This window comes from Anabrus simplex, chromosome 3 (assembly GCF_040414725.1).
Source record: "Anabrus simplex isolate iqAnaSimp1 chromosome 3, ASM4041472v1, whole genome shotgun sequence".
NCBI classification, from domain to species: domain Eukaryota; kingdom Metazoa; phylum Arthropoda; class Insecta; order Orthoptera; family Tettigoniidae; genus Anabrus; species Anabrus simplex.
Genome location: NC_090267.1, coordinates 101,325,805 through 101,348,551, shown reverse-complemented (window position 1 = coordinate 101,348,551; position 22,747 = coordinate 101,325,805). Strand labels below are relative to the sequence as shown.

The 22,747-nt window shown below is 39.2% G+C and overlaps 1 protein-coding gene across 1 annotated transcript in view; it reads left to right on the top strand.

Annotated features, from left to right (window-relative positions):
- LOC136867064 (uracil-DNA glycosylase) overlaps positions 1–22,747 on the top strand; it is an 85,743-nt gene that overhangs the window by 30,436 nt on the left and 32,560 nt on the right. Inside the window, exon 3 of the mRNA XM_067144168.2 lies at positions 17,675–17,717. Within this exon, the coding sequence (XP_067000269.2) occupies positions 17,675–17,717 (43 nt within the window). The remainder of the gene's footprint in view (positions 1–17,674; positions 17,718–22,747) is intronic.

Sequence of the window (22,747 nt, the reverse complement as noted above, 5' to 3'; positions counted from 1 at the left end):
TTAGTTTTCCAGTGCTGGTTCCTTTGAAGATTTGACCATCAGCCATAAGATGAAGATCACTATCACAAATATGCATTTGATGGATTATTTCATATCTAGATAATTGGAAAAAGCTGTTTCCAACTACAAATCATTGTGTGATGCTGGATACAGATTTTTCACTGAAAAGTTTGTTTTGTTTCTAAAATGTTTATTTCAATCGGGTGAAATTCTAATATGCAGTGCTGTGAAATCAGAGTACACAAAACATAAGACCTATAATGTGAAGCTTATTTTAGGAGTACGTGGTGACGTAGCAGGGTAATATGAATGTGTTGCTGGAGCAGGCCCCAAGGCATGTTGTAAGCATATTGCTGCGGTAAGCTATGCATTAGAGCACTTCTCCAAGATCTGGTATTATTCACTGTTCAGAAACATGCACCCAAAATATATAAACTTTTCACCAGACGGTTGAGGCCAGGTAGCCCTATGAAAGTGGAATGTTTGCCCTTGAAACAAGTTTTCCAGAAACCCTGCCATGATGTTTGGCCATTGTCAGGAGTTAATCAGCCTTGATATCAGCAATATGTTGAAGGTAATGTGAAAAGTTCCCAGCATAAGCTTGCTTTTTCTTTTGCTCTCAAAAATGTGGCAGTATTAAGACAGCAGTGGGAATTGTTTGATATTTCTTAATTTATTGTTTAAAAATTCTTTATTTTGTTGGGTAGGATTTCATTATGTTTGGACTTGCAAGAATTCTGTTTTAGAAACTCCTTTTTATGTGTTGTATCAAAATTATCATATTATCAATTATTATATATATTTTCTGTTGTACCTGCACGTACAGTTCTGTAAGCATATTTCCTGTTTCATAAACGAAGACTTGTCTCGAACATTTGTCAGCAAGTACGAAGAGACTTTTGATTGGAGAAAATAAGAGTTAATTGTAATTGATGAATGTGAAAGTCGAGGGTAAATTCCGTATTCTGATTGGTTCTCTTCAGTGGTTGCACCATTTCCTGTTTCTTGATCTTACCCTGCTCCTTCTGTGGGAGCAAGGTAGGATCTGGGTCTTTTGATCATCTGACCATCGTAGCGAGCGGTCATGCTCCTCCTTTGGTTCCCCTCGTGGGAAAACCTGGTCTCAGGATAAGCACTGTTTCTATGTTTATTTTGGTTTTAACTTCATTTAAATGAAATAATTTTTCTTATGCAGGAGTTTAGCTCGAGTTTCATGTTCACCACTAAATTTGTCAAAATGACTTAGCTTTACAGCTAAGATCTTGTACCTTTTGTTTTGGAGCCACTACCTTTTTTATCTTAACTTTGTAACTTATAATTAGAGCACGGATTATATTGTAATATAAAAATGATAAATATGTAGCTTAAATTGACAAACTCTGTAGTTAAATATGTAATAAATAAAGATAATATGTAACTTAATATCTAAGCTTTATTTGATGTATTCTTGTACATAGAAAACAAAAGAAAACAGGAAAAAGTTAATAACTAAATATTTTTCCAAATTTTCTGCTGTCATCGAATGTCGTCTGTCTGCTAGGATGTTCTTACTCGTATAATATAGAGAAAGACCTTTCAACTTCACATGAAGTCACTGGTGCATATTTCAAATTGCCCGGCAAAGAAATCTTTAGTATTCGGGAGATAGTAGGTTCAAACCCCACTGTCGGCAGCCCTGAAGATGCTTTTCCGTGGTTTCCCATTTTCAGACCAAGTAAATGCTGGGGCTGTACCTTAATTAAGGCAATGGCCGCTTCCTTCCCAGTCCTAGGCCTTTTCTGTCCCATCATCGCCATAAGACCTATCTGTGTCGGTGCAACGTAAAGCAACTTAAAAAAAAAAAAGAAATCTTTAATTGTTGACTTGCTCAAGCGAGGAAGGTCCTTATTAAAAGAGAAGAAATTTGATCTCATCAAACACAAATATGCTTATTAGAAATATTTTTCTGAAGACTTGTGTGGAGTGTATCCCTTTATGGCAGGGAAGCATGGGCAATAACGGAAGAAGAAAGAAAGAAAGGGAAAGGGTGCTTTTGACATATGGCATTAAACCAAGGACTGGCAAAGGGATCACAAAAGAAATCTGAGATGAGAACAATCTGACAAAGTTTGTGCAAGGGAAGGTTGATAGACACAGCTCGAGACACCCAAGACTTGCATCGTCAACATAGCTATAGGATGCAGTTTTTTGACAGAATACCTTACTTTAAATTATTCTTAGATGAAATGAAATGCCGTATGGCTTTAAGCACCAGGAGTGTCCGTGGAGAAGTTTGCCTCACCAGATGCAGGTCTTTTGATTTGACGGCCGTAGGCGACCTGCACGTCTCGAAATTAACCAATTAAGGTTAAAATTCCCTACCCTGTCGGGAGTCAAACCTGGGACCCCTGTGACCAAAGGCCAGCACGCTAACCATTTAGCCATGGAGCTGGACCATTCTTAGATGTGAGAGATGTAGAGGCTTTTTAAGCTACTTTCAGGTGTTTAATTTAAAAACTTAAATCGATGAAAAATTAGTGAAAAAACAATTGTGTTTAATTTCAAATGCGCTATATCCTGCAATATGTCATCAGTTGAACTGTTCCGCGCTGCCACAAACAAGATGAAAATAGCCATCATGATCGCCAACATCCGAAACGGATAGGCACCGAGAGAAGAAGAATATTTATTATGCATTGAAATATGTAAGAATATGTAACTTTAAACTCCTGGCATAATGGTCCTTTTAGTATGATTCGCCGACATTTTAGCTTTCCTTTTAGCTACATACATGGGAACAGAATATGTAATCACATAATCCGGGCTCTACTTATGATGTAATAATCTTTCGGGTTTGCCTCCCCATATTTCTTTGTCGTCTTATATAAGTACTGAAAATCTGCACATTACCTGAAGTGTTTTAGGTAGTGATGCGGATTTTCTGCACCTCTGTGTTTGGTCTTATTTCTACCTTTGTGTAGATTGGGATTAGCCCTCATTTTAATTGAATAGTGTTTCTAGATTCAAATTCTGTGATTAAATTTCTTTTAGATATGCAAACTCAGTCGAACAGTGTTACCACAGTTGTCCATAAGTGATACTTTCATACATTATAGCCAAAACATAAGGAATCTTGGTATAATATTTGACGATCATCTGGCCTGGTCTGCCCAAACTATATCTCTGTGTAGAAAAATATATGGAATGGTATACTATCTCATTAAATTCCAATTCACTTTCCCTCTTTTGCATGACCTTATTTTGATTATTGCGATATAGTTTACAACATCCTAGGAGTAGAATGGGGAAGGAAATTACAGTGTGTTCAGAATACTCGTGTAAGATTTATCTGTGGACTTCATTACGTTGACCATGTCACACCGTCGTACACACATCTCGGATTGCTTTGCTGCAAGAACGATGCACACTTCATACTCTTTGATTTTTGCATACCATTCTTAAAACTTCTCAATCAGCCTATCTCCATGATCGCATCAAACTCCTCTCTACAGACCATAACAAAAATACCCAATCCTGCAGCACCATGTGTTTATCTCTTCCTATACACAGAACAACAATCTACATGAAATCATTCACCGCTACCACAGCCCGACAATGGAATCTCTTACCAGTGGACATCAGAAGCATGTCCAGCAGCTCAGCTTTTAAACATGCCTGTGTCGAAATACTAGGTAAACATGCATGAATAAAGTTTTGACCTGAAAACACCTCCTCTTACTTCCTCTTCATCACTAATTCCCTCTTTTCACAATCCTTCTTCTTCTTCCTAATCCTTTCTTCACCTCTCAATTGAAGGCGATATCTTGGTATATTATAAAATTGATATATTTTTGAAACTTTCTCTTAAGTAATATATACAGGGTTATTATAAATGATTTGAGCAATTCCAAAGCTCGACAATAATTTTATTATTTGACATTATCACAAGGCTTTGCACACACATAGAAAAACTCAAAAAGTTTCTTTTGACATTGGCAAATGTTCGATATGCACCCCTTTGGTGATTCTGCAGACATCAAGCATATAATCAAGTTTGTCCCACACTCGGCGCAGCATGTTCCTATCAATGAATTCAAAAGTACGGTTGATATGAGCTCCCAGTTCTGGCAGGTTTGTTGGGAGAGGAGGTGTAAACACCGAGTCTTTCATGTAACCCCACACAAAGAAATTGCATGGGGTTAGGTCAGGAGAGCGTGGAACCCATGACATGAATTGCTGATTATCAGCTGCACCATGACTGATCCATCGGTTTGGCAATCTCCGTTTAAGAATTGACGAACATTACCATGGAAGTGGGGTGGAGCACCATCCTGTTGGAAGATGAAGTCCGCACTGTCCTCCAGTTGCAGCATGAGCGAATTTTCCAGCATGTCCAGATGAACATGTCCTGTAACGGTTTTTTTGCAGAAGAAAAAGGGGCCGTACACTTTAAACCGCGAGACTGCACAAAACACATTAACTTTCAGTGAATTTCGAATGTGCTGCACGATAGCGTGAGGATTCTCTATATCCCCCCCCCCGGCAGATTAGCACATTGTGTGTGTTCACTGCACCATTAACAAAAAATGTTGCTGTATCACTGAAGGCAAGTCTCGTAATAAACTCATCATCTTCCATACACTGTTGCAATGGGGCCAAAAATTCAAGGCATTTGACTTTGTCATTGGGTGACAGGGCTTGTAGCAATTGTAAGCGGTAAGGCTTCTGCGTTTAGTCGTTTCCATAAGATTTTCCAAACAGTCAGCTGTGGTATGTTCAACTCTCTGCTTGCTCTCTCCGTCAACTTCTGTGGGCTACGCGTGAAACTTGCCTGCCCATGATCAACTGTTTCTTCAGTCACTGCAGGCCGGCCCATTGATTTTCACTTAAGGCCGGTCTCCACTGATTAACATTTAACACCAACATGTTAAATTTAACATGTTACAATTGACATGTATATTGTGTTTGTGTCTTCCAATTGACTTTGCATGTTAACTCAGAATGTTGAGGTTAACACTTTTAACATGTTGGCGTGTTTTCCGCTCCAAGTGGAAAACATGTCAAGTCAATTCGTTGTTCGTGAGATGTTGGCACAGCTTCGGCAACTTCCTTGCCATTTCCATGTCAACAGATAGCCAAACGACGCAAACGGCGTGCTTCTCGTGAAGTAGGATTATAGTTACAACACTCCGCAACACTCATTCTCTTTGTTATAAGCTACAAATACAGTACCAGTACCGGTATGCGTACGCTTGTCGTTCTGTCTGCACTATACTAAAATTTATAGTCAGAAATGGAGTGGAGCAAGATTCCTTTGGACTTAATTAATGATATAATAGAAAGGCCTTGTTTGTAGGATGTCTCATCAAAGGAATACAGAGATAAAGCGAAGAAAGCCAACAGTTTCCGGGAACTCTATATTATAATTATTCCCGCCAGTGCATCGAAAAAAACCTAGCGTACCTCCGCTCCCAGTACAGTCGAGTATTGCAAAAAATCAGAAAAAGTCTGAAGTCGAAGGGCGGGAACGAAGTTTATACTTCATAGTATCTTGCTTTTGAAGCAATGAGCAGGATGAGGGGAGGAAATGTGTCTAATAAAACTGCATTTGAAAATCATAACAAAAAGCAATAGTGGCAATAACAAAGGCCAAATATTTTTCATCTGAGTCCATTGTCCTTGTTTGAAAATACTAGACACCACTTAAATTTATTACCACATACTGATATGATGAACTACCTACATATAAACAAGAAAGTTAAGTTTAACATGTTTATTAAGTGTGGACACAATGTTAAATGAAACAGTATTCAACATTTAACATTTAATATGTTGATGGTGTCACCAGTTAACATTTAACACTTTTAACATTTAACATGTTGTTGTTAAATGTTAATCAGTGGAGACCGGCCTTTACAGAGGCATCCTGAACCTTTAAATTGCACATACCATCACTGAATGGAGTTAGCAGTTGGTGGATCTTTGTGGTACTTCGTCCTGAAGTGTCGTTGCACTGTTATGACAGACTAATGTGAGTGCATTTCAAGCACAATAAACACTTTCACGGCTCCTGTTGCCATGTTGTCTCACTGCGCACTCCTCACTGCTGCTGTGCTCTCGTGGCAGAAATCTGAAGTGCAACTTCAGCAGACCAAAACTTTTTGAGTTTTTCTACATGACTGTTGAGTTTTGTGACCATATGTCAGTTCATGGAGCTACAGTAAATTTATGAAATTGCTTCAGTCATTTGTAATAACCCTGTATAGTACTCATTATTCATATATTTTTAATGTACTCTACGTACGATGTGTATTATATAGATGATATGATTTGTTTCTTTTACATGTGTTATTATTAATACTATTATTGTTAACATTGTTTTCATATTATTGTCAATAGTAGTTATTATTAACAGTGTTCTAGGATAAGACTGGTTAAGTGTAAGAAAGGGTGTACATGCCTAACTTTGCCAGGATAAAACATATTATTATTATCATTATCAGGGTTACCCATGCTAGATCGGCCTCAGAATAGAACCAAACAAACAAGGTGTCCTCCGAGTTGCCTGAAGGGCCTCTGTGCTCTTTTTCTTCATTTCTGTTTCTTCCTTTTTTACCCTGACCTTAAAATTTATTTCTATGACAGTCAGCCTCTCTGCTTCAGGTAGAATGGTTGTTTGTTGTTTACTGAGCAAGAGTGTGTGGAGGTTTCATCCTCCCCCAGTCACAAGTTTCGGGATGTGCCGAAGTGATGTGTGGCTGCTGGTTGAGTAGCGATCCACTTCCAGATACCAGCTACCCTCTAGAGTATTAAGCTTTACTTTGACATGGAGGGCTCTGCTGGAGATTGAACTTTTACTTCCCTAGCTGTTCATGCCGCCCTTTAAATAACGTCTTTTAAATGTAAGATAAGAAAAAGGTTTACACCACTTTCAATCAGCACTGAAAGTGACAAACAGGTACCTCAACACCTGGTCACCCCCCTCCCCCCATAGTTGACGGATGAGTTTGTCCCTAAAAGTCCTTTCTTAATCGGCAATTCTGTTGAAAATATAGTTGGTTGCGATGTTGATGAAATGAGGAAACTTGGTGATGGATCAATCCTCATTAAGACAATGTCTAAACAGAATAAATGTCCACTGCATGCTATGATTCCAGGAACGTGCCTATTAAGATCGAGAAGCACAAATTCCTGAACTCCTGCAAACAGAAATCTTTCATAGGGATTTTGTCAAGGCTTCTGATGATAATATGATCAGAAACCTCGCATGTCGGAGCGTTACTAACATGTGGAGGTTAAAGGCTTGTCGGTGATAAAGCTGCTCGATATGGGCGCTTTTATTTTGACCTTCCACACCCAGTCACTTCCCGTGTATGTGAAAGTTGCCGTGTACTGTTTAACTGTTTGCCCATACATACCAGCTCCATTGTGGTGTTATAACTGCACTATAAATGTTATAAATTTGGCAACACCTCATTGCATTGTCAAGGTTTGACAATCTGTAAGATGTGTGGAAAAACGAGGATGCTGGTGTCAAGTGCTTCAACTACCCTGGTGTATTTGCTGCAATATCCAAGGACTATTCTACATTCAGGAAGGAGATCAAAACTGTGGGTAATATTTCTTATCCAGACACCCAGAGAAAGTTCAAATCCTTAGCTGCTCTGGAGTTTTTCACTGAAAAGTTTGCTCTCACCAGAGAGTTCGTCAGGATCAGTCAAGGAATTTTACTAATGTTACCTCAACTAGATTCACTCATTTCAGGAACAGTTTAACGGTATATTGTTCACTTTTACTGTGTGTTTTTAAATCTACTCATTATTGGCTGTTAGCAATTAATGTTAACTCCTTTTGGACCTGGCATTTCAATGCAGATGGATCCAGTATTGGACATTCACTGTTCTTTAGGATATTTCATTAAGTGCATGCTTATTTTTATAGCCAATTTTTAATAATTATTTGGATTTCTTATAACTGATTTTGACACAGCTGAGGATGTCCTTCACAGGGACGAAACATGTACTGTGATGATTTTGTAACTGTGTTCTTTTTTAGTATTAACTTGTGTTGAAAAAGGTGGACTCCTTCTCTTTTACTTAACATCAATATTATTGTCAGTATGGATTAAAAGTAAAATTGATTTCTTACAAGAATTTGTCAAATTGTTAAGTAGCCACCAACAGAACATACCAATAATTGTTGTGAGGAAGAATAGTGATGGTCCCAAGAAGGTATTCATACCACAAGTGCACCATTGCTGGCGTTGTCTGGGAATGACTCTTCCAACGCACGATTGGCTGGAAAGTGCTACCCCATGAGGGTGGGGGAGAAAGTCTTCCCCAACTAGTGTTGGAAAATCATCAAGCTCTTCTACTAGATCCCACATCGAAAATTACATGGGGAAGCCTCAGCGCGCTCCTAAAACTTTGGAGAAGCCCTCTTCTCCAACCTGATTGGGGATTGTCATATCCCAAAGGAATGAAGGAATATATAAAAATTATACAGCACTACTGAGGCTAAGCCAAATGGAATGCATTACATTTATCAAAACAGTTTTTAAAATTGACTTGCCTCTACTAGAGGTGCGGATCAAAGTTGATTAACAAAACTGCTCCATCAAAATATCGTTTTAAAGGTTTTGAGTTTAAGAGAAATCACCGGGGAAACTCTTGCACATAGTTACTGAAGTTAAGTTAAAATAATTTAAACCGTAAGATCGAAAATTAGCAAGTGGTTACCCCAAGGGAAATAGCTGTAATCCTCCCATAAATGGTAAGCGTTCTGGACAGCACTTTCAATCTCCAAGAGACCCAAATCAGAATGAAGCCATGCTACCACGTTCTTTTAGAAGTACGCGGGCGTGATTGAATTGAATTGAATTTATTAAATGCCACTGAGGCTGAAAAGCCCCTTTATGTAGCGTCTTCTTATAATACAATACAGATTTATGATCACAGTAACTACATTTTTATAATATTAAAGTATTAAACTAAACATGAAACATAAAAAAAATGAAAATACAGATACCAAATCCAGTAAGGTTAAGACATACAATATACACTGACTGACAGAGCAAATGCAATACCAAGAAGGAGTGGTTCGAAAGGGATGAAAGTTGGGGAAAAAACAGAGACGGCACGGACGAATAATTGATGTTTATTTCAAACCGATATGCAGGTTACACAATGCGCACGGCATCGACTCAGTAGGATGTAGGACCACCGCGAGCGGCGATGCACGCAGAAACATGTTGAGGTACAGAGTCAATAAGAGTGCGGATGGTGTCCTGAGGGATGGTTCTCCATTCTCTGTCAACCATTTGCCACAGTTGGTCGTCCGTACGAGGCTGGGGCAGAGTTTGCAAACGGCGTCCAATGAGATCCCACACGTGTTCGATTGGTGAGAGATCCGGAGAGTACGCTGCCCACGGAAGCATCTGTACACCTCGTAGAGCCTGTAGGGAGATGCGAGCAGTGTGTGGGCGGGCATTATCCTGCTGAAACAGAGCATTGGGCAGCCCCTGAAGGTACGGGAGTGCCACCGGCCGCAGCACATGCTGCACGTAGCGGTGGGCATTTAACGTGCCTTGAATACGCACTAGAGGTGACGTGGAATCATACGCAATAGCGCCCCAAACCATGATGCCGCGTTGTCTAGCGGTAGGGCGCTCCACAGTTACTGCCGGATTTGACCTTTCTCCACGCCGACGCCACACTCGTCTGCGGTGACTATCACTGACAGAACAGAAGCGTGACTCATCGGAGAACACGACGTTCCGCCATTCCCTCATCCAAGTCGCTCTAGCCCGGCACCATGCCAGGCGTGCACGTCTATGCTGTGGAGTCAATGGTAGTCTTCTGAGCGGACGCCGGGAGTGCAGGCCTCCTTCAACCAATCGACGGGAAATTGTTCTGGTCGATATTGGAACATGCACATGCTGAAGAATGGCGGTTGACGTGGCGTGCGGGGCTGCCACCGCTTGGCGGCGGATGCGCCGATCCTCGCGTGCTGACGTCACTCGGGCTGCGCCTGGACCCCTCGCACGTGCCACATGTCCCTGCGCCAACCATCTTCGCCACAGGCGCTGCACCGTGGACACATCCCTATGGGTATCGGCTGCGATTTGACGAAGCGACCAATCTGCCCTTCTCAGCCCGATCACCATACCCCTCGTAAAGTCGTCGGTCTGCTGGAAATGCCTCCGTTGACGGCGGCCTGGCATTCTTAGCTATACACGTGTCCTGTGGCACACAACACGTTCTACAATGACTGTTGGCTGAGAAATCACGGTACGAAGTGGGCCATTCGCCAACGCCGTGTCCCATTTATCGTTCGCTACGTGCGCAGCACAGCGGCGCATTTCACATCATGAGCATACCTCAGTGACGTCAGTCTACCCGGCAATTGGCATAAAGTTCTGACCACTCCTTCTTGGTGTTGCATTTGCTCTGTCAGTCAGTGTATAATAAGTAAGAAATTAAGTCATTGAGCCCTTCTGTTATTTTGGACTACATGGATTTAAAGAATATAAACCTAAGGCAGAGAAACAATTTTCTTCGAAATATACATATTTCTGATTGTTCGACACAAGAATGCCTGATCTCAGCCTCTTGCGTACTCCTCCAGAAAGATAGATGTTAAGAAACAGTAAATAGGGCGGCAGATTTATATACCCAAAAAGCACACAGGAGTTTTTGTCCTTGGCGATATTCTGAAAACATCGCGATGTGGTGTAACCAGATGCAAATAGCATCAAAATTGGCACATGGCCTATAGGGTGTCCAATAATTTCACAAAATGATCTTAAATAAGAGTCAGTCTTGAAAACTTCAATGATTTTGAATAAAACACAACATATCACAGTTTTTTTATGTTCAGTGACTTTTTTAAGGCAAAGTTGAATCTTATGCATTAGTTGGGTTGGGGAGCAGGAGACAGCGCTGGTGCTGGCAATCGTGGAAACCTGGAAGTGACATTATTCACAGCATCGGCTGGCTAACCCAAGGCTGGTTAAGAGGAAGTCCACTAAATAAAACAAGTTAGCATTGTTGAAACAGTTTCTGTCATGAAAATAATTCTTGCCTGGAAAGATCTCCAAAGTAGTAGAAGCCCGGTATAGCGAGTACAGTATATAACGAGAACCCTGCTATAACGACAGGTTTTGTCTGTCCATTCAAAAGTTCTATATTAAACTGTGTATTATCCTTCAGTTACAGCGAGAGCCCTATCACTGACGCATCTGTTATTATGAGCGAATAAGCACGCGCGAGTTTTTCGTTACCGATATTTATGCACTCCAGCGAATATGTTGCGTACGATCGATCAGTCTCGGCATCGTTTCCTCGCTATGTCCACTAACGAGCGCTATCGCCTTGAAGGCGATGTCGGAGTCGATTAGTAATACCCGCCGACTGCTGTTCCGTAAAGAAAATTCGCAATGAAAGAGAACATATTTTCGTAATAATTGTGTAAGTAACGTGTCCGATAAAAGTTGTTCACTCGCTAAAAATAAAGGCTGAATAAACGACCTCTTAATTTTAATGCTAAATACTGCAATTAAGTAAGAATGGGATACATTTCAAGATCTGGCAGAGTAGATCATTGATTTCAGAGGCTAGTTTATGTTTTCTCGCATCTGTTTAAATTACAGAAAGGCTATTATCATGTAAATTTACAGCAAGGAGGTTCTCATTTCTTTACATGTGTTCAAAATGTTTGAAGAAGGAAACAGCAATGTTTGCCACAGAAGCCTCGGAGTTATACCGTATTTCTCCGAATCCAAGATGATGTTTATTTCTCAGAATCCTATGTGAAAAATCAAGGATCGTCTTGCATTCACGGAATAACAGTAATGAACACCACTGGCAGCTACCGCGGTAACCACGCTGCTTCTTTTCATCCCCCCGTGCGTGCGAACACACACACAAAACTCGCTGGCAATAAACGACCGCTTCTTTATTATACATCGCTACCTGCGGCAACCGGTTGTACAGTGCCTCTGTGTAATGTCATTGGATCTCGGGAAATAGTGAAAAGTGAATGACGTTCTATTAGCCTTTACAAAAACGTTTCTGAAATCTGCAGATTGGCGTCAAAACATGCGAGCTTTGGAGTTCTTATACAGGCCACGGCTCAGTGGCAGAGTTATAATGCGTCTACTGTACCTGGTGCTTAGTAAAATTAAGTTTCATAGACAGCAGGGATATTTTCGTGATAGATCGTCATATTGTAAAATTCATGGAACGGGTATTGCCGGCAAATTTTCAACGGGTTCTCGTTGATATGATGCCAATTTTCAGTTAATGTTTATTAAACACTCAGAAATGTAGAATAATTGTGCAGCCGCAAGAAAATACGGCATAGGCCTAACTAAAGCCAATGTTCGGCGTTAGCGTGAAGACAAAGATAGCTTAAAAATGCGTACTATACAAAAAAATGCATTCAGTGGCCCGCAACAAGGATGCTTTAAAGAAGTCAAAGATGAAATTGTGAGGTATATGCTCGAATAACGCAAGGGCGGAATGTCCATACCACGGCGCAGTAAACTTGTTCATTGAACTTCAACGCCCGTGAATAGGCCTATACATCGCTAGCCGCCGAACCTGGCAAGCGAGATGTGCGTGTAGCGAGCGGTTGTAGCTGACGCTGAGTAAAAGCAAATACAGTAGAAACAGTACGCGACACTCTGCGAGATGAACATTAAAACAAGAATAATAGTTAACACCACCTTTCCAATACTTATCTTTCCTTATATTTAGGAAATAAACATTACAACAGGCATTGTAAGATGGGACAGGTTTCGCTTAACAGTCGTAAGCATCATCAGCCGAAAATAGATCTTAGCCTAAAGTTAGGTCAGGGCCCTGAACCTAGTGTCCTTAACATATATGGCACCCTAAGAATCAACATTTATATTTAAAAAATGAAAATAGGCTTAAAACTAGTGTGAAAAAACATGGAATGTTACAACATGGCTAAGAGAAAAAACACAATCGAGTTGAGACAGAGGATAAGAACAGAAACTACAATACAGAGCTGGTGTTGAAATAATTAAAATCATTAGGATATCATTGTTACCAGTCAGTCAATCAGAATGTTCAAACATAAAAACAAGAGTGAAAATATATAAGAGTGTTCATCATGGCTGAGTTAGAACAACACACGCAGCAACGGGCATAAATTTAACAGATCCCCTTGAATGGCTAATGTCTCCGCTCAACGCTCATCCAACATAAGAGATTTCATTAAAGTATGAAGGCTTTCACGGCCGGTGTCAATATAATAAAATTCTTCCGGGCTGTTATGCCGTGGTCCACTCCTCTCGCTTCTCCCAGACGTTTCGACTACTGCTGCGGGCGTATCTACACGACGCCACAGAAGATGACTACCGCAGCAGTAGTCGAAACGTCTGGGAGAAGCGAGAGGAGTGGACCACGGCATAACAGCCCGGAAGAATTTTATTATAAGAGATTTCAGTTCACGCACTTGGCATCTTATTTTTTTCCGTTTTGGTCTTGAAATCCCAGCAAAAATGAAGCGGCTTCAGGCGTGATCAATCCTGTTTGAAGTGTTACTACTCCACGTCTGCTACAATATATGATTTCTCTCGCCCGTTCTCACGTATCTATACAAGAGTGGGATTCAATTATTTCTTCACTTAAAAGAATATAACCATCATGTTTTGTTATATATGAACATTCTTATTAACTGACTGGCAGCCATGAGTTTGATTATTACACTGCCAGCTCTGTGTTGTACCTTATGTTTTTAACCTCTGGCAACACGATTATGTGTTTTTTCTAACTCAGCCATGATGAACACTCTTATATATTTTCACTCTTGTTTTTATGTTTGAACATTCTGATTGACTGACTGGTAACAATGATATCCTAATGATTTTAATTATTTCAACACCAGCTCTGTATTGTAGTTTCTGTTCTTATCCTCTGTCTCAACTCGATTGTGTTTTTTCTCTTAGCCATGATGTAACATTCCATGTTTTTTCACACTAGTTTTAAGCCTATTTTCATTTTCTAAATATAAATGTTGATTCTTAGGGTGCCATATATGTTAAGGACACTAGGTTCAGGGCCCTGACCTAACTTTAGGCTAAGATTTATTTTTGGCTGATGATGCTTACGACTGTTAAGCGAAACATGACCCATCTTACAACGCCTGTTGTAATGTTTATTTCCTAAATATAAGGAAAGATAAGTATTGGAAAGGTGGTGTTAACTATTATTCTTGTTTTAATGTTCATATCTGATGTCCAATACGGTCTACAATGAGATTTATTACTCTGCGAGATATCGAGGGACAGCGATTAGAGCTCTATCTAGCGGATTGACCTGAGAGTTACTGATTCTGTCGTAAGAGCACGTGTATTTGTTTGTGAAATTTTTGGCGTAATTTTATGCGTTTGCATTAAGTAGACATAAGTAAATAGTAGCGTGTGTCATTCCTTTAATATCTCCTCTCAGTATGAGTGGAAATATTTGTGCTGTGTTTGGCTGCAATAACTATGAAGTGCAGAAGGATTTGCGGTCTTTCTTCCGTTCCCCTCGTGACAAGAAGATGTAAGTAAATATTGTGTTTGCATATATATTCTTTCAGTTACAAAGAGATTTTTATAGTACTTCCTAAACTTCTGACCTGCACGATCCACATTTTAACTGCCTTAAAATATAATACTGCCTTTGCTGGCGGGACCCAGTGTTTACAGTGCACTAAGTCTTCTGGTATAGGCTAGAGCAATTTTGTTACTTTCATTGATCTGTCTCTGTCTTACCCTTGGCTTTGACAATATGAAAGTGACTGAGATATGAGCGATGCTAGTAATGCTATTTGTTATGCAGTCAGTCCCTGCTATAAATGGTGTGAAAATGTTGCTCATAGGGTCGGTTGGTGTATGCATTTCAGTGGGCTTGGCAGACTGATAGTTAATAGCAACTTCTGGCTCTGTGAGGAAAGCAACGGGAAACTACCTCACTCCGCATTTCCCTAGTTCGCCTCTTCAGTGAATCCTAGGCCGTGTATGACAGCTGATGGTGGAGCTGTTGAGGATCCAACCAGCCTTAGGTCTGATGACTGAACATACATACACAAAATATAATAAGCTTATTTTATTGTATAGTACAGCAGTTAACCTTCAATACCGATGTGTTGTTGTAGATGTGATCTGTAGGTTTGATTTAATTCAGGAAAATACATATGCATATCTGTGTGGCTGGTTGTGTTCCAAGTTACCCCATTTGGAATGCCGTAATGCGTTGTCAAGCTTGAAGAAAAAAATGGGTGATTTAAGAAATGTATTTTTGTTGAAACAACATGATGATGCAAATTTGCTTTACCCTAATGTAATGGCATTATGGCAAGTATTGCTTATAGGGAAAGTTTGAATGTTTTTGAGGCTAAATTTATAGATTTTCTTTCTGTTAGTAGGCTTCAAGTTAAAAGGAAAATCGTCCAGCTCTTAAATGTAAATTCATTGCATCATGTGTGTAATGAATGTGTCGATATTTTTGTTGACAAGTGTTTTAATGTGATGATACAATGCTTTTAAGTGAGAAAAAAGACAAATCTAGCCATGAACGTTCAGGCATGGAATGCTAAAGCTAAAAAAGTAATGCATAACTGAAAGATCAAGCCCTTTCACAGCAGTCCATTTCACATCTTGATTATATGTCTAATTTCAGTCTTTTAAATAATAACCCGTTACATAATTCTTCATTCATTTATCCAGAATTGCTTTAGCAACTTTGAAGTTAATATCTTAGTAACACTTTCTTTCTAGATGTAATTTATTTATCCATTTCCGTATATACATTTCCATTGATATTTGAATTCAGCGAGAATTTTCAGGTCACGCCACTAGGAGCGCCACTTGCGACTTGTCTTCCATTTTAACAAGGCTAAATCCGGAAGTGTCGCATATTGTCTCTACTGTATTTGGTAAAACTAACAGTTTTATAGACATCAAGAATATTTTCCTGATGGATCGTCGTATTGTAGAGACGCTTGGAATAGATATTGGCGGCAACTTTTCAACGGGTTCTCTTCGATAATACGATGCCAGTTTTAAATTAATGGTTTTTACACCTGCGGAAATAAAGAAGACTGTAATTATGTAGCCGTAAATTAATACAGCATAACTAAAGCCAGTGTTCAGCGTTAGCGTGAAGACAAAGATGGTCTAAAAATGCGTACTGTACAAGAAAGGCATTCATATGATTTTACAAAGTACTTTTTGAGCCTGATTTAAATTTGTTGAAAGATAAAGTGGGGGTCGTATTGTATTGAAGGTCGTCTTAGATGAAATTAAACATACACTTTCACGTAGTTTCGGATTTAGAAAAATAACAAACAAGTAAGCCATAGTGTGGGTATCATCCGTGAAAACGCAAGCTTTGAACATACTGATTGCCGTTTCATACCGATTTTAACGTGAATAGGGGTTTTCCCAGCTTGTACAAAAAATCGGATATAACGACAGTGCGATATAGCAAGTAAATTTTTCGCTGTTTTGAATTCTTGCTATAGCAGACTTCTACTGTAATATCTTTTGGTCCAATATACCGGTGGTGGTGGTGGTGGTGGTGGTGTTTAGTGTTTTATGAGGAAATACAATTGCGCAACCATCCTCTTGGCCTACTACAAGTCTTGTGACATTTGGCTGATTCTAAAGTTATGTGATTATCATTGTCCTTATGTGATAAAAAGTTAAAGGAGGAATGGAAAGGATTTGTGTTTGTGCCCTGATTGTGTTCTGTCCCCCTTTTCTTTTCCATCGTGACTTAAGGAGTAATAATCTGCTTCTTTATTTGCATTTTGCTATTTTATAGATGACAAATAGATAAAAATGTTGTCAAGGACTGAAATCATCTCCTTAATGAGGTTCTCCTCAAGGATGATGTGAAATAAATAGTCATGGCTCACTTCTTAAATAGGGAGGAAAACTGGAGGTCTGAAAGAAACCTGTCCTGTCTCTATTTCTTTTCTACAAATTTAACATGCTTTAATCAGGATTTGAACCTTGATCCCTTTGGTGAAAGGTCATACTGACTGTCTCTACTATCACTGTGATAAGTACAGAGAATACTAAGGCCGACTTGTTAATATTATGCATATTTTTCATGTGAAATAAGCTACATATTGTGATTAGATTTAATAGTAATACTACTCATGATTGTGTGGCCTTGCTAAAATGTGCAAGCATTTTTATTTTATGTCATTTAGGCTTTCTGCATATCAATTTTGATGTTCCATTCTACTCTACTAGATGGTAGAGTTAAATGGTTCCTTTTTTATGAGCTGTGACTTGGGTTTTTAATTTATCTTTGTGTAGCTTAAATACCAAATATGTCACCAGAGGTCATTTACATTGTTACGATTATCCTGGGGTGGGGACTGGATTTTTCCTGCCCTTCAACAATTATAATACCTATGCCAGGTTTGAACCTGTGATTTTTGGTTCCGGAAGCTCATATTCTATCACTGATTCACAAAGGGAGCTACTCCATTCGTGATCGGACAATCTGGCAGGTGATTCATTGTTCCAAGGGTGGTTACAAACTCAGATTATATTTAATTTACCTCTTAATGATGCAATGTTGTTACTTGAATAAAAAATGTTAATGATAACAGTTCCTATTGAGAGAGAAGCCAAGAATGTTAATTGTTGCTATTTCATTTCTAGGTCTGTGCTTTAGTGTTCCTCGTGGAGTTGACCCACCTCCCAGGTATGCTCTTTAATTAAACGGATGACATTATAATCTGCAACAAGACTACTCCTTTGTCAAATTTATTTTGAATGTAAGGTTATCAGATTTTAGTTCATAAATTTCCTGGCTTTCTGCTATAACTTCAGCAGTTCATTCTTCTTGAGATGCTATTGATGCAATTTGGGACAGATTCGTATCCTAGGCTGACTCAAATATGGAATATGCAGCTTAGTTGGATGTACTTATATACATTTTATTCATCATCATTTTTCAGTATCCAGATGCAACTGGGTTTGAGAAGTATGATTCCTCTCTATTTTATTCTATCTTCCTACTACTCCTCATCCATTAACCATGTTCAGGCCCTTTAGCCTGTGCTCTTCTAGACCAGATCCATCCAACATAAGCTTTATCTTCCTTAGGTCTTTCTTTACTTTCATTTGTACTTCCATAATTTTGGCATTCTTTCTCATGCAATGACCTCAGTGTTTGGTCCTTTGAAACAACAACAAAAACAATCATCATCATAGAAATTGGAAGTAGTAATAATTATTTAAATTTTGTAACAAGTAATTCAGTTGGTCTTCAGTAAATTACGTTTTCTAGGTTAAGTAGGCTAGCTAGGTGCACCTTGTTTCGAATTTAGGTTTAGGTAATACTTTAGGTAACAATATTAACTTTAAAAATATTTGTAAATACCGGTATCTGTAGGTTCGTTGGTTGTACTTACAAAGGCAGATTATCATAAGGAATAGTATCGTAACTTCTGCAGCAACTTGTCCGGTATTTAGTATAGATATACGTTCAAACTATCGCGAAGGTAATAATTTACTACATTAAAAAACACGATACGCCTGTAAACTTCCATTTAAAAAGAAGTTAAAGAGATTACACGGTAATAGTTAACAGTCGTATTGTTATTGATTATTGTCGCTCCTCATATTCAAATATTGCATTGTTGGCTACAGTCGTGAACAAAGGGTGTAGTGTAGTCAAGTAAATATAAATAAAAATCAGCTGACCTTGTATTCCATTCATTTGTACTTCTGAGTAGGTAGTTAATATCCGTAATTTATATTTCGCTCCCTCGATCTTTCAGTATTTATGAGTGGTTAGCTAATAATAATAAAGTTCATATATCCCAGTAATTGCAGTTCAAGTCCCTGGAGTAATAGTAGTAGTAGTTTTGACAGAAATATTTGAGAAATTATTGTAGACAACCTCGTATTTTTCAGTAGGCGTTCTTTTTTTTTTTTTTCCCCTCCATCCCATGGAGTAGGGAAAATAATGGTAATCCACCAGCTGTAATAATCACATAACCACATTTCAGTAGAATTGTAGTAGTTGCCTCTGTGGATCAGCGGTAGAGTGTCGGCCTCCGGATCCCAAGATAGCGGGTTCAAACCCGGCAGAGGTAGTCGGATTTTTGAAGGGCGGAAAAAAGTCCATTCGACACTCCATGTCGTACAATGTCGGCATGTAAAAGATCTCTGGTGACACATTTGGTGTTTACCCGACAAAATTCATTAAATCTCAGCCATAGACGCCCAAGAGAGTTTCGGTTTACTCGGTCTGCCATCTAGTGGGGGCCTAGAGTAAAACGGAACGTCGAAATTGACGAGCAGACAGCCAGATGGCGTCAAATTGAAATGTCTGCACATGGTAGCTGAGGCCATACGATTATTATTATTATAGTAGAATTGTAGTGAAGATAAGGTATAATATATTAGATAGTATCTTGCCAGTTATATTCGTGTTTTTCTTCGTGTACGGCAATCCTTTTGATACTTAAGCATTTAACCAAACCCAGTATAGTGTAGTGTAGATACATTGTAGTATAGATACAGTACGGTACATTTAGATAGTGCCGTATCTTGCCTGCTATATTCGTGTGTTATCTTTCGTGTGTATCTATTATACCCTAATACTAATAATAATTTGTCTAAGCATTTAGCTTCGTTGGTAATCTTTGAGTACAGTAGTTCTTGCAAATTTCATTTCTGTTGTGCTTAGTAGTGACATACGGTACGGTACCGGTATCGTAATTAGGATACGTCTGAAAGTAGTTTAAAAATTACTGTAGTGTACTGTACAGTAGTATACGAGTAATATCCTATTAGAATTTAGTGTGCTTATTTTATTATTGTAAAATATTTGTGTAGTACTGGTGTAGTAGAGGTATCCGTAGAAACTCTTACTAAAATATTGTTGAAATTAGGATAGGCTTAATTGCAGTTTGGAATTGTGTAGTTCTTGTGTATTACTTTCGATATTCAGTAATTAACAGCAGTTTTTATCCTGTTAGGGGTTGTAGGATAATAAAAAATAGAGCACGACTAAGTAGTATTGTAGTGTAGTCGTATATTAATTACCTTATTGTTGTGTACTATCCCAGACAATATATCCCTCCGTTCATTTATTTTTTTGCAAATAAGTTACTTCATTTTTTTTAATTTATAATTTTTCCCCCGTAAAGAATGGCTAAGGAGCGCGAGTGTGCTTATTGTGGTTGTGGTGAGGCATTGAGGGGTATGAGGGAGGAGTTGGAAAGTTTGAGGGAGATAATTAGGATTCTCACAGAAGACAGGAAGGAAGATAGGACTCCCTCAAACAATGTACAGGTTACAGTAGGTGTACAAGAGGGAGGGGAAGGAAAGGGAGGAGTTGTAGAAGACAGGTGGTCTAATGTTCTAAGGGGAAGGAGATTGCAGGCCAAAGGCTCTATTCAGGATCAGAATTCAGGACAGGTGTCTGTGCGAAATCGGTACGAGTCACTTCAGGTAGAACAACAGAGGGAAGATGAGGGACAGGGAACTGTTGCTGAGATGCATGGAAGTAGGAGGAAGGGAAAAGGTAGGAAAGGGAAATGTAGAGAAGAGGATATAAAAGACAGGTGGAACAGGGTCATGGGAAGGAGAAAAGGGAGGAAGAAGTAGCTTCTGCAGCTATCAGGAAAGATAGGGCTGACCAGGAGGGGAGGGGATCAAATGAGGTGGGTAGGGTTGAGGCTCTGGTCATGGGGGATTCCATCGTTAGACACGTGGGGAAAGTGTGTGGAGGAAAGGGAACCAGGGTAGAATGTTATCCAGGAATTAGGTTGAGGCAGATGTTGAGGAAAGTAGAAGAGAGGGAGGAGGGGAAGGAGAAGGTGGTAGTGTTTCACGTTGGTACCAACAACGTAAGGCAAGCTGATATAAGTACCAACATAGTTGGAGATGTGTGGGATCTGGTAAATGCAGCACGGGTGAAGTTTAAGAAAGCGGAGATTGTTATTAGTGGAATACTGTGTAGGAGGGATACTGACTGGAGGGTGATTGGGGATTTAAATGAGACTATGGAGTGGGTATGTGGGAAACTGGGAGTGAAATTTCTAGATCCTAATGGGTGGGTAGGAGATAGGGATCTGCGCTCGGATGGCCTTCATTTAAACCGCAGTGGTACGTATAAGTTAGGAAATTTGTTTGGAAGGGTAATAGGGAGGTACATTCAGGGAAACGGGATGGCCTAGGGAGCGGTGATAAGGGAACAGGGAACTGGAAATCAAGCAGGGATGACATAAAATTGTTAGTGCTGAACTGTAGAAGTATTGTAAAGAAAGGAATAGAATTAACTAATTTAATAGATATATATTTACCAGATATTGTAATAGGAGTTGAATCATGGCTGAGAAATGATATAATGGATGCAGAAATTTTCTCACGGCACTGGAGTGTGTATCGTAGAGATAGGATAGGAAAGGTGGGAGGGGGAGTTTTCATTCTGGTGAAAGAAGAATTTGTAAGCTGCGGAAAAGTTAAAGATGAGACACATGAAATTCTAGGTGTAAGGCTCATTTCTAAAGATAATAGGCAACTTGATATATTTGGAGTGTACAGATCGGGAAAGGGTAGCACTGATGAGGATTCGGAATTATTTGATAGGATAGTCAGCTATGTGGGAAACGACATGGAAAGGAATGTGATTGTAGCGGGAGATCTGAATTTGCCAGATGTAAATTGGGAAGGAAATGCGAACGACAGGAAGCATGACCAACAAATAGCAAATAAGTTAATATGGGAAGGACAGCTAATTCAGAAAGTGATGGAACCAACCAGAGGGAAAAATATCCTGGATGTCGTGCTGATAAAACCAGATGAGCTCTATAGGGAAACTGAAGTAATAGATGGTATTAGTGATCATGAAGCTGTTTTTGTGGTAGTTAAAAATAAATGCGATAGAAAGGAAGGTCTTAAAATTAGGACTGTTAGGCAGTACCATATGGCTGATAAAGCAGGTATGAGGCAGTTTCTAAAAAGTAACTATGATCGGTGGAAAACGGTAAATAAAAATGTAAACAGACTCTGGGATGGGTTTAAAGAAATTGTTGAGGAATGCGAAAACAGGTTTGTACCTTTAAGGGTGGTAAGGAATGGTAAAGACCCACCTTATTATAATAGAGAAATAAAGAGACTAAGAAGGAGGTGCAGACTGGAAAGAAATAGAGTTAGAAATGGCTGTGGAAGTAAGGAGAAATTGAAGGAACTTACTAGAAAATTGAATCTAGCAAAGAAGACAGCTAAGGATAACATGATGGCAAGCATAATTGGCAGTCATACAAATTTTAGTGAAAAATGGAAGGGTATGTATAGGTATTTTAAGGCAGAAACAGGTTCCAAGAAGGACATTCCAGAAATAATTAATGAACAAGGGGAGTGTGTATGTGAGGATCTTCAAAAGGCAGAAGTATTCAGTCAGCAGTATGTAAAGATTGTTGGTTACAAGGATAATGTCGAGATAGAGGAAGAGACTAAGGCCAAAGAAGTAATAAAATTTACATATGATAACAATGACATTTACAATAAGATACAAAAGTTGAAAACTAGAAAAGCGGCTGGAATTGATCAGATTTCTGGGGATATACTAAAGACAATGGGTTGGAATGTAGTACCATATCTGAAGTACTTATTTGATTATTGTTTGGTCGAAGGAGCTATACCAGATGAATGGAGAGTTGCTATAGTAGCCCCTTTGTATAAAGGAAAGGGTGATAGACATAAAGCTGAAAATTA